Source organism: Bufo bufo, chromosome 1, assembly GCF_905171765.1.
Source record: "Bufo bufo chromosome 1, aBufBuf1.1, whole genome shotgun sequence".
NCBI lineage: Eukaryota > Metazoa > Chordata > Amphibia > Anura > Bufonidae > Bufo > Bufo bufo.
The window spans coordinates 334,422,639-334,435,712 of NC_053389.1; the positions used below are offsets into that span (position 1 = coordinate 334,422,639).

At 44.6% G+C, this 13,074-nt stretch overlaps 1 protein-coding gene across 1 annotated transcript in view; it reads right to left on the bottom strand.

Moving 5' to 3' along the window:
• Nucleotides 1–1,834: 1,834 nt before the first annotated feature.
• FSTL4 (follistatin like 4) overlaps nt 1,835–13,074 on the bottom strand; it is an 860,919-nt gene continuing 849,679 nt past the window's right edge. The window contains exons 13-14 of the mRNA XM_040405485.1: nt 5,187–5,296; nt 1,835–2,537 (exon numbers count right to left, since the gene is read on the bottom strand). Coding sequence (XP_040261419.1) covers nt 1,835–2,537; nt 5,187–5,296 — 813 coding nt within the window. The remainder of the gene's footprint in view (nt 2,538–5,186; nt 5,297–13,074) is intronic.

Here is a 13,074-nt window from a genome sequence, read left to right on the forward strand (position 1 = left end):
TTTACTATCATGAATTGATTGAAATCTGGTGCTCCACATCTTTAATATATTGCACCAGTCATTTGTTGACAACTGTTGTGTAAGTGAAGAAGTCTTACACTGTATTCCGACTGTTTCTATCCATAGATTAACCTGAATAGAAGCTATGAAACAGTCTGTATCCCATGGGAAAAGGACTAGCTGGAGTCATACAGGAGGCAGAGCGCAACATTTTCGCTTAGTAATTACAGCATGAGTTTCATTTTGTGCCCTTTAAAATGATTAAACTTTTTACTATTCCCAGTGATATTGTGGCTTACATATCTTCATCCTATTTGATAATAATGTAAAGAGTGAATACAAGTATATGCAGTACATTAAATGTGCCTGAATAATATGAAGTGATAGTTATACAGCCCTTTCTACCCTAAACCACAGGCACAATACTACATATGACTGCTTTATCTCTAGCAAATACCATTCCAACTACAGAATGTGATAAAGCAACACAATCATACCCAAAACACACAGCAGCATAAATACTGGATTTCATGCATAAAAGCTATAGTAGACAAAAAGTGGGGCAGTTGCCCATGGCAACCGGGCAGATCTTGTCTTATACAAATCTGGTTCCTATGGGCAACATCTTCACGTTTTATGTACTGGTCCCTTCAGATTTAAGATGTTTAATAATGTTGCTTCATGACATCAGTTTACTTGTCATATTACCACAATTCTTTGACTACAGCTGTAAGCACTGACTAATAGTGAATAACTGATATACATTACAGTAATAGATACTTAATGACAAGTAATGTGTAGACAAACTTAACTGTTATCCATTCTAATAGCAATAAATTTGTATATATATATATATATATATATATCCATACAAAAAGTAGAGGTATTGCCCATATTAGCCAATCGGATTTCAATGATTACTAACCTTTTAACAAACTTTGTATAAATCAATAGTACAGGTGACTATAAGAAAGTTTGATATATATTTTATCAGATAGCAATACCTCTTTCCTGCCTCCTAAACTGACATTCTTATCTGAATCTGTCTTGAGAGACAAAAAGGCTGCCAATTCACTGAAGGGCCAGATGATATTCTGCCGATGGAAGTCTATGCAGAGTGGAGAGGCAAGATGAAGGAGGAAGTGCAGACACACATGCTTCCCCTAGATGTCTATGTAGGGGGAGAGGGAGATGCTGAATTAGCTGCTAGAGGGAGAAATAAAAAAAAATTCTGATAAGATAAATTACAAAGTTTGTTATAGTCATCTGCACTATAGATTTATGTATAGTTTACTGCTTTCATTTTTTTCAGTTACAGGCTTCAGTTGGTTGATGGGGGCAACAACTCCACTTTTTTCTTCAGCAGTTTTCATACATGAGACTCAACCACATTTCCTTCTAGGAAAATCCACATAGTTATGACTGTATACAACAGTTTTAATATTGAAACATTAGTTATTTGCATAAATTGCTTCAGTTTAGTTCAAGCTATAGGCTAACCTAAAATAATCCAAAAAAATGCAACTAATACATTGATCTGTTCTACAGAGTAACCCTACAATAAGTGTAAACCCATTATTCAAAATAGTTGTGTATGTGATATAGTTTATTTTTTAAAACAACCAAAAGGCAAAATAATTACTTTAAAATAATACTAAAAAAAATCCTCCTATTAGAAGTTACTATAAAACTTGCAAGCTGTACACCAGTGTTGCACCATGAAGCTCATACAGGATTTTTCTTCAGTGTAAAAATATACAAGCTTGCTGCTCCCATAGACAGCATAAAGGTCCAATTGCTAGTCATTTCATGGAGGCTTATTGGATGTCTTATTTCATACTTCTCCAACCCAAACCACTGTGTTTCCTTGTCGGATTCCTGAGACCTCACAATGTAGAATGCTTTGCCTCCCATTGATTAGAAACAGAGAATCCTTAGCTGGTGTTAAAATATAGTGTCCAAATAGGCCACTGTCTTTTATTATTCTATTTTTCTCATTCCAGGGCCAGTCTTTTTGTGCTACTGGGTCTTTTAGATTCTTCAGCATGTCCATCCTTCCTGAGGACAGTTCTAAAAAGAGAACATCAGTTTGTAGATTTGATGCAGCATAGATATAATACTGATTGCTCTCCGTGAAAGATGATTGAAAAGTTACATCAGATATTTGTAAATTCGTTTGTAGGTCATAAATCAATTTAATTTCACCTTGGAAAGTAATTGTTTGAACTCTAATTCGGCCATTAACTTCATCTGTGCTGACCAAATAATGTCCATCGGAGGAAATGTAGGGTGTCCCAGTGATATCACCATTTGGGCCAATGACTGTGTCTGTAACACTATCAATTATTACCTGAGGCAACGCAGTTAAAGAATTGTTTACTTTGCACTGTACAAAGTAGTAGCCACCTAGATGGGAATATGCCATGTTCTTCGGGATACAACTGGAGTTTTTGAAGCTGATAGTCTTTATTTGATTCACAGTTTCAAGGTCAATTTTATGAATTGAAGGTCTGGATTTATTGAAGATGAAGCCAAATCTGAAAAATGAACAAGTTTTATTAACCAATATATATGATAAGGGTTTAGTACAGTTTCTTATCAAACAATTGATATTTTTGCAGATCATCCCTCTAATGTAGGGCTGGCCAACCTGCGGCCCTCCAGCTGTTGCAAAACTACAACTCCCAGCATGCCCAGACTGTCTACAACTATCAGTCTACAGCAGGGCACGGTGGGAATTGTATTTTTACAACAGCTGGAGAGCCGCAGGTTGGCCAGCCCTGCTCTAATGGCTCATGACCACAGACGTATTATGGCTCTGTTAATACTGTTATAGGGGTGCATGAGCCCTCTACTGTACCTTTCTATGCCTTTGATAATATACAGCGTATTTTTCTATTGGATGCAGTACATATCCAATAGAAAAAATTGTAGTAGTCTCCACAGATGTTATGGCGGTGCAGTACCATACATGATCTGTGCCAATGTACATGAGCCTTGTGTCTCATTCCATCACCATTTATAGACTAGAGCAAAGCAGAAATATAGAAGAACAAACATGGCTTGCCCCTTTCAGTCTAAACGTGGTACTCGTGACCATGATAATGCAGTTGTCTGAGGCAGTCGGTAAATGAAAGATCTCAAGGTCCAACCCATTGAATATACCAAACTCTTCTGTAGGTAAGACTGCATGATGTACATGACATTTCTTATGGGTAGAATAGAACTCAAAATATGGACAGGTCAACTCCAAATTTAGAAAAATGAGCTCTGCCAAAGGAGAAAGTAATCTAACTGATGCTCCTGGGATATGTACAGAATGTATTACTTGTGTATCTGTGGGTACACTGATTTACAAAAATAGAAAGGGGTGGATGGGCAAAAACCTCTAACATTAAAAACACTGAGTATATTGATGTTTTAACAGCTTCTTCAAATTTCTGTAGGGTCAGTTGTACCAAATTTAGACCAGCTACTGGCTTCATAAAGTATCCCAAATTCCACATACTTGGTTGGACCTAATTGGTGACTGGCGGTATATATACAATGTTTGCTGAATTTGAGTCTCTAATCTGGGCACTATTTTTCACAAGTTCTAATATGCATGACTGTTTTGCCGGTCTTTTAGATACACACCAATAGTATGCTTGACCATGCAAATCAGCTATCACTCCTGATCCCCTTGTATATATGTCTGCTCAGATTGGCCAAGAAAGCATGTGTAATCAGTAGGAAGAGGCTTAGGAAACCATCTGGCAGTGGCTTACTGTAACAGCGGCTACTGTACGCCATTGTTCCCCCGCTTATCGCCGCGCTCAGCGGTGACCTGTGGTCGGTGCTTCCTATTTCACTGCTGCAGTCTTGGACTCTGTTATGTAGGTGGTACTGCTTTTGAGGATTCCGCTCTACAGCTTCCACTCAGCCCTGGACACAGCATGAGTTCGGCTGGTTTGTGTTACACTGCTCTATGGGCAGAGTGCTTCACTCCCTGGGGGTGTGTGGATTAGGTCAGGTTACCTCGCTGACCAACTCTGGCTCTCCTGCAGGTATTTAAGTGGCTCAGCCCTTTTCCCAGATGCCTCAGTGTCAAGGTCCTTGAGTTTGATGATTCCTGATACTATTGTGTGCTCCTGATTTATACTTCGTTCCTGGACTCTGCTTATTGTCTGATCCCTGCCTGCTTGCCTTGTCTCTCCTGTAGTGGACCCTAATTGCCTGACCTGTACCTGTTCCGCCTGCCCTGACCTATTGCTTGTCTGACTACGCCTTTGCCTCATCCTTCGGTACTGCACTTTTGCTCATGGTAACGACCCCGCCTGCCTGACTACACGTGTACTTCTGGTACCTACCCAAGTATCTCCTGGTCCACCTGGACCAGCTGCCACTGACTCGGGGATTGCTCTGGAGTAGCCACTGGCAACTACCCTAACGGCTCAAGTCTATCCTCACCATCTGAGGCTCTAGTGAAAGCCAGGTAACTGCTTAGACAAACCCCTCCAGAGTATAGCCAGTCAGTGGCACAGTGGGTTCATGCCTGCTGATCCGTGACACTTACCTCCTCAAGAACAAAAATATAGGTAAGTTGGAAAATCCAACTTGCCCAATTATTATCTCCTCTGACATTTTCAATCGGAGAAGAGTTGGGAGGCCCTTATACGCATTACATGGTCAGCTGGTCCTATTAGGGTTTGTCCGACATATCATACAGATAATATGTATGGCTAGCTTAAAGGGGTTATCCAAGAAATAATATTGACAACCTATCCACATGATAGATCACATTGGCAGGCACCCAAGTCCTGAAATTCCCCTCCCCACTGATTAGCTGTTTCTGGAAGCTACGGCACTCACTAGAGCTTTGGTGAGTGTGACGGCATCCCGGGCACTTACCAAAAACACTGTACATCATATAGCGACTGCACTGGGTATTGCAGTTCAGCTCCATACCTGAATGGGGTTGAGCTGCAACTAGGCCATGCGACCGATGTATGGTGATGTCACATGTCCTATAAAGAGGCTGTGGCTCTCATGGAGTGCCCAGCCTCTTCTAACAGCTGATCAGCATGGGGTCCCGGGTGTCGGATCTCCAACGATCTGATATTGATGAATTATCCTGAATATAAGTTATCAATATTAATTTCTGGATAACCCCTTTAAGTCATAATTTAGATCTAACTTCTCCTTACCGAATGTGGTTAATGATCAGATTGGTTGGGGGAATAAACAAATCCTCTACATCTTCAAAGTCTGTGCGGATAATGTGCTGACTTTCTCCTGTGCTTGCTTCAGATATAACCTGAAATAAAAAATTTGGAGCATAATGTAAGTCAGCAAATTGAAAACTATAATATTATTCAACAACCTGGTAAATAAAAACATAACACTAGTGCACCCATAGTAATCAATCCTATTCTACTTATATTTTCTGTAATGTAGGTGTAGCTTGCTTTTATGAACAATATCTAAATAAAAGGAAACTAGGAGTGCTTCATAGGCAGGAGAGTGGCAAACAAATGAAATGAAATGTAAGAGTTAATGCACTGATGTAAAGACGGTGTACAGAGGCACATCTACTGACACTGTTATGAAGAGATTACCCCAGCTTTCTTTTTTATGTGTTTAATTTAGGTATGAAATGAAACTAAGCTCTATTTAAGCTGGACCGACTTCCACAAGTCCAGCTTTGAAACACGTAGTTAAATTTTATACATCATAAATAGAGATGAGCGAATCGAAGCTGATGAAGCGGAATTCGTTTAGAATTTCAGGAAAAATTTGATTCACAATGAATGCGAATTTCTTCGTGCTTCGTGGTAACGAATCACAATTTTCCTAAAATGGCGGCTACACGTGTGAGGACTGAGGACATGGGGCATGGAACTCTGGAAGGCGGGATCACCCAGATTGACATGCCTGCATGCAGCCAATCAGCAGCCAGCCAGCCCTTTTCCAGCATTCAGAGTGCAGGGACAGACGTGTGAAGGCTCTAGGGACAGATATTGCAAAAACGTTTGTGGAAAAAAAGACATAAAAAACATTTTATAAGTGCAGGGAAAGGATAAGGAGGAATCATTTCAAAGCATCTTAGTGCAGGGAGAGATGTCAGAAGGCTCTAGGGACATTGATAGGAAAGTGATTTACAAGTGCAGGGAACGATTATTTTGGGATCCAAATAGTCATTAGACAGCTCTGTCATTCAAGCTTTTTGCGATTGGGCTGCAAGTCTAATGTTGAAAAGCCTTTAGTGGCTTATATCTTAGTATCTTATTCAGTACTACAATAAAAAAAAAATATGCATTTCACTTCTGCAGTTATTTCTGTTGAAAGCGTATAGGGGCGTATTTCAGTAACAAAGAAAAATGTATGCGCACTGCACTGTTGCAGTTATTTCTGGTGAAAGCATATAGGGGTGTTTTTCAGTACAACAAGAAATACATATATGTACTGCACTGTTACAGTTATTTCAGGTGAAAGCGTATAGTGGTGTATTTCAGTAAAAAAAGAAAAATATATATGCACTGCACTGTTGCAGTTTTTTATGTTGAAAGCGTATACAGGCGTATTTCCGTAATAAAGACAGATATATACGCACTGCACTGTTGCTGGTATTTCTGTTAAAAGCATATAGGTGCTTATTTCAGAACTACTGGAAAAATATATACACACTTCACTGTTTGATTGTTTTCTGGTCAAAGCGTATAGTGGCCTATTTCAGTTCAACAAGAAATATATATTCTCAGGTCACTTGTGCAGTTATTTCTGGTGAAAGCGTATAGTGGCGTATTTCAGTACTGCAAGAAATATATATAAGCACTTCACTCTTTAATTTTTTTCTGGTCAAAGCGTATGGTGGCCTTATTCAGTCCAACAAGAAATATATATTCTGTAAGAAGATACAAGGAATCAGCGTGGATGATGGTTCCTGGCCTCGGTGAAGTAAGAGCCGGTTTTTATGTGTCAGCAGCAGTTGCTGTTTGACACCTTGATACTTAGCATGGCTGTAATAGCTGATCCGGGACTGCTCTTATATATGCGCACTGCACTGTTGCAGTTATTTCTAGCGAAAGCGCATAGGAGCGTATTTCATTAAAAAAAGAAAAATACCATATTTTTAGCCCTATAAGACACACCTAGGTTTTTGAGGAGGAAAATAATTCAAATTTTTTTTTTAACCAAAAGGTGTGCTTTTGGTGGGTTTTAAACTAATGGTGGTCTGTGGATGACACTATTATAGGGGATCTGTGGATGACGCACTATTATGGTGGGATCTGTGGATGGCACTGTAATGGGTGGGGATCTGTGGATGGCACTGTTATGGGGGATCTGTGGATGACACTGTTATGGGGGGATCTGTGGATGGCACTGTTATGGGGGGGATCTGTGGATGGCACTGTTATGGGGGGATCTGTGGATGACACTGTTATGGGGGATCTGTGGATGGCACTGTCATGGGGGCATCTGTGGATGACACTGTTATGGGGGGATCTGTGGATGACACTGTTATGGAGGGGATCTGTGGATGACACATATATAGCATCTTATGCTATATATGTGTCATCCACAGATCCCCCCCCCATAACAGTGTCCCTGTGTAGTGACCCCCAATACAGGGGGTGGAGGCAAGGCAACTGGTGTTGAAATCGCGGCGGGGCCCAGTGCCGTCACTGTACTCTATTACACCGGGCCCCGCACACAGCAGTATTCATATGTAAAGTGTAGGCAATCCACCTAGTACTCACCATGAAACACCGATACTAGCAGGCAGGCTGGCCGGTCACTCACTTCATCACGCACATGCCCCTCCCACTTTATTAATTAAGCAGGCGGAACATGCGCCTGATGAAGTGGGTGACCGGCCAGCCTGCCTGCTAGTATGGGAGTTTCATAGTTAGTACTAGGTGGATTGTCCTACCGCAGAGGATTTCTACACTTTACATATGGATTGCCTACACTTTACATATGAAAACTGCTGTGTGCGGGGCCCGGTGTAATAGAGTACAATGACTGCACTGGGCCCCGCCGCGATTGCAGCATTTGCCGGCCTCCAGCACCTTCTCCCTCCCCACTGATACATCACAGGCAGCGCTGTGCAGCATCGTGGCCAGCGATGTATCAGTGTTAGCAGAGTAAAAATGGCAGCATTCGCCCCATAAGACGCACTGCCATTTTCCCCCCACTTTTGGAGGAAAAAATGTGCATCTTATGGGGCGAAAAGAACGGTATACACGCACTGCACTGTAGCAGTTATTTCTGTTGAACGAGTATAGGGGCGTTTTTCAGTAAAAAAAAAAGACAAATATATACGCACTGCACTGTTGCCGTTATTTCTGGTGAAAGCGTATAGGGGCGTATTTCAGTAAAAAAATATAAATATATATATGCACTGCACTGCATATTTCTGGTGAAAGTGTATAGGAGCTGTGGGGTTTCGCTCTGGTAGACAGGATTAGCGGACGCAGTATAGAGGCAACAACAAGTTCTTTGGATCAAACATTTCTGTGTTTTTGTATTCACACTTTAGGCAAATGACAAAACAAGCAGTCATAAGCAAACAAAAAGTCACCTTGCGGTGTTGGTGGTAATTCACACAATGCAGCAATTCTGCCTCAAAGAGTCCTTGACCATAGCAGCACCAACCTGTTTTCACGCCAAAAAGGTAGCAAGCCTTCATCAGACACAAGGCTCACAGATCCCAACACAAAGACCTGGCTTCTGAGCCCAGCTGCCTATTGAAGGACAGCCAGGTGCTGCCCAAACCCGGACCGGCTCTTAAAATCCGTTCCGGTATATGACCTCACCTGGCTGCAAATCAGCCCACCAGCACATGCTGGGAGGAAAATACCTGTTTTCCCAGACAAAACCTCTCACTGTGTCACATACCCCCCTTTGTTCAACCCTGACGGGGTGAACACACGCCAGACAGTGTACCGGGGACAGGGAATCCACATTTCCCTGTAACCGGCCTGCCCTGTGTTCCACCGAAAACGTAACTTTTGTAGGTATAGAAACCACCAGGTGACCCAGGCATTTCTGTCCTTTGCTTGGCTTATCCACTTGAGAGGGGATTGGTCGGTCACTAGGCAGAATTTTCTCCCCAATAACTAATTGCGGAGAGATTCCAGTGCCCACTTGATCACCAGGACTCTCTCTCCACTATACTATACTGGGTCTCGGCTGGGGTGAGCTTACAGCTGAGGAAGACAACGGGATGCTCCTCCCCGTTGACTTCCTGAGACAGTACAGCACCGAGGCCTACTTTGGAGGTCTGTACTATAAACTCCCTTTTGAAGTCGGGCGTCACCAAAACCAGGGACCCACACAGGGCCGACTTCAAAGCGGAGAAAGCCTCTTCCCCCCGATCATCCTAGCGAACTATCATTGACTTGTGTCCCTTCAAGAGTCCTGTCAAGGGCGTGGCTAGAGTAGCAAAGTGGGGAACAAAACTCATGCAATAGCCCACCATTCCCAGGAATGACTTTATTTGCCTAGTAGTTACAGGTCGGGGCCAATTCCGTATCGGCTCTCTTTTGTTCACTTGGGGTTTGATGACTCTGCGCCCAATGACATACCCCAGGTACTTAGTCTCTTCTTACCCTATAGCACATTTTTTTGGGTTAGCAGTTAGGCCAGCTTTCCGAAGGGAGTCCACTACAGCCTGCACTTTGGGTAGCTGACTTTCCCAGTCGGTACTGTGGATGACAATATCGTCCAGGTAAGCCGAAGCGTACCAACGATGTGGACGAAGCATGATGTCTATTCGTCGCTGAAAAGTGGCGGGGGTGCCATTCAGACTAAAGGGTAAAACCTTATATTGATACAGCCCCTCAGGCGTGATCAGTGCAGTTTTCTCTTTGGCAGCCTTCATTAAGGGTACCTGCCAGTACCCTTTCGTGAGGTCCAAAACAGAAAAATACCGGGCTTCTCCTAACCTCTCTATGAGCTCATCCACCCACGGAATACACATCGAATTTGGAAACCTCGTTAAGTTTTCAAAAGTCATTACAAAACCGCAACGTCCCGTCCGGATAGGGTATCAATACTATAGGACTGGCCCACTCACTTTTTGACTCCTCAATGATGTCTAGCTGCAACATTAGCTGCACCTCCTCCGATATGGCCTGTCGCTGAGCCTTCGGGTACCCAGTATGGTTTTAATCTGACTTTTGCCTGAGGCTCAGTGACAATGTCATGCTGGATTATGGAAGTGCGTCCAGGAAGGTCCGAGAACACATCCATGTTCCGACAAACAAACTCCCTGGCCTCCTGAGTTTGTTTAGAGGAGAGGCTGTCAGCAATTTTTACTGTGGCAGCCTCCTCTCTTGCATCAGACAGAGGCACCGGTACCTCTTCTCCTAGAAAACCCGTCCGCGAGCTGTCTTCTGTACAGGTTTCCCTATCTTTCCACGGTTTGAGTAAATTCACATGGTAAACCTGCTCCGGCTTTTGCCGCCCTGGCTGGTGTACCTTTTACATCTCCAATTTTCTCGGGTATCTTGTAGGGCCCCTGCCACCTAGCCAGGAACTTACTGTCCACGGTCGGCACCAGAACCAAAACCCAATCACCTTGGTCAAAGATCCGGACCCGAGCCTGCCGATTATATACCCGACTCTGGGCTCACTCAGGTCCCTCCATATGCTCCCTAACAAGATGCAACACTGTCTCTATCCGATCTTGCATCTTGGAAACGTACTCAATGACACCTTTATGTGGAGTAGGTTGTTGTTCCCACACCTCTTTGGCCACATCCAAGAGACTGCAAAGCTGTCTGCCATATAGCAGTTTGAAGAGCGAGAACCCAGTTCTGGCATATCTCTCGCACTGCGAACATGAGATAGGGCAGAAGGAGGTCCCAGTCCTTCCCATCTTTAGCCACCACCCTTTTCAACATATTTTTAAATGTTTGGTAAAACCTTTCTACCAGACCGTACGTTTGCGGATGGTAAACGTATGTCCATAGCTGTTTTATGTGCAGTTTACCCGATACAACATATCCTGATGAACCACAAAACGGGGAAACACTGACTCTGCCCCAGGTTGTTGTGGTTCACCATCTACTATTAACACATTTTCCCAGGCGCGGGATAGGGTTGGGTCCCGACGTTGGATGGTACCAAAATTATCCCCGGAGACATTGAGGTCTGTCAATTCAGGACCTGGCGGCAAGTTCTCCACATCTCCCACCATCACACTTAGCGAGGTTGTCTCCCCCTCTTCCACCAAAGTGGCTGTCACCCCTACCTCTGGCCCTTTGGTCTCAGGTTCCCAGGGTTCTGGTCTACCCCCTGAGCCGGGCCACTCTGCTAGGGTTACCCCTGTCTCATGGGTATCAGTCACTCTCATAGCAGGCCACAGTGCCAGGAAGCCCTGGAAGTCTCTCCCTATTATGAGTTCATAATGTATATTTGTGGCAACAGCCACCTCATGAGTCCATCTACTGGCCACCGTAGTTAGAGACACCTGCATTGTGGGGTAGTCTTTTAAGTCTCCGTTGGATGCACATCACTCCGACTTTCTGGCCAGTATACTCAGGGGACCGCACCAGGGTAGCCCTTACTAGGGTCACCAGACTCCCTGAGTCCAGCAGAGCTTCCGCCGGAGTGTCTCCCACTTCCACTTGGCACAAATGATCTAGAGACTCTGGGGTACCTGTTGCACACAGCCTCCTGGCATATGGCGACTGACGGTAGCCATAGTTAGTGTCCATGGGCTCAACCCGATGGAGACAGTCAGCCGTTACATGGCCAGGCTCCTGACACCGCCAGCAGACTATCGGAGCCAGGTCTGCCATGGGTACTTCCCGGGCGGGTTTTATCGGCTCAAATCTCCGGGCCTGGGGTGGAGATTTCCAGGGTTTGCCGACCCCCCCTCCCAACAGAACCCTCCTTTAGATTCCTGGCAGCTTCATAACATTCCACCAGGTTCACCATCTCAAGGACATTGCCAGGAGACACTTGACCGATCCAGTGCTGGAGAGAGTATGGCAAAGCCGTCCAGAACATATCGGCTAACATACGATCCAGCATAGCAGTCGGACTCAGCACGTCAGGCTGTAGCCATTTTTGCAAAAGGTGAAGTAAGTTATAATACTGGGGTTTTGCAGGCTCAGCCGGGTTGAACCCCCACTGATGCACAGGCTGTGCCCGGACCAACACATTCACCCCCAGTCTTGCCAGAATCTCACCATTGACTTTCTGGTAGTTGGCCGCTTGATCGTCCGGCAAGTCGAAATACACCCGCTGGGAATCGGATGTCAGGAACTGAGCGACGACCTCAGCCCACTGGTCACGGGGTAGCTTTTCCCTGATGGCCACTTTCTCGTACATTGCAAGGTAGGTTTCGATGTCTGCGGGGGTCATCTTACGAATCGCGGCATGGACTGCTTTCTGGGCATCGTGGACGCTCGGGGTTGCTCCTGCTGTCTGCAAAGCCACTACGTGTTGTCAGTGGCGTCGCTAGGCATGTAGATTTGGGGCTTGGGCCCCGGACTACAAGCACATTGCCCCGAATCTCTTGCCAATAGCTGTATTTTTCGCTGCACTGGCAGCTTCTTTTTATGGTGTTATTGAGTCACGAGTGCGTGGCTCCAGTGGGGTCTCAAATGACATCAGCCAGGCACACTTTAAACCTGTAAGGAATTCCATTGTGTGCCAGGCTGAAGTGCAGTGAGATCGGCCTGAAGCCCCGCACTGGTGTCTCAGTATCAGAGCAGGAAGTGGAGCTTGTGCTCAGCCCCGCCCCTCACTCAGGCCTGGCAGCAGAGGACCAGACCCAGCCCTGCAGAAGATTCTGACAGGACAAGTAGATTTCAGAGCTACTGCTGTCTGTCCTGCTCCAGCTGTCCAGGCAACTACTGCTGGAAATGTCTTATGAAAATGGCCTCTGCCAGCCCAGCAGCAGCCACTACCAACCTGACAATATGGAACAGCAGAGACGTTTGTTACCACTGCAGGATAGATTAATGTAAAGTAAGTGGAGGATATGGTGTGTATATACTGTGAGCGGTGGAGATGCTATGTATATACTGTGAGCGGAGGAAATGCTGTGTAAATACTGTGAGAGGAGGAGCTGTGCAT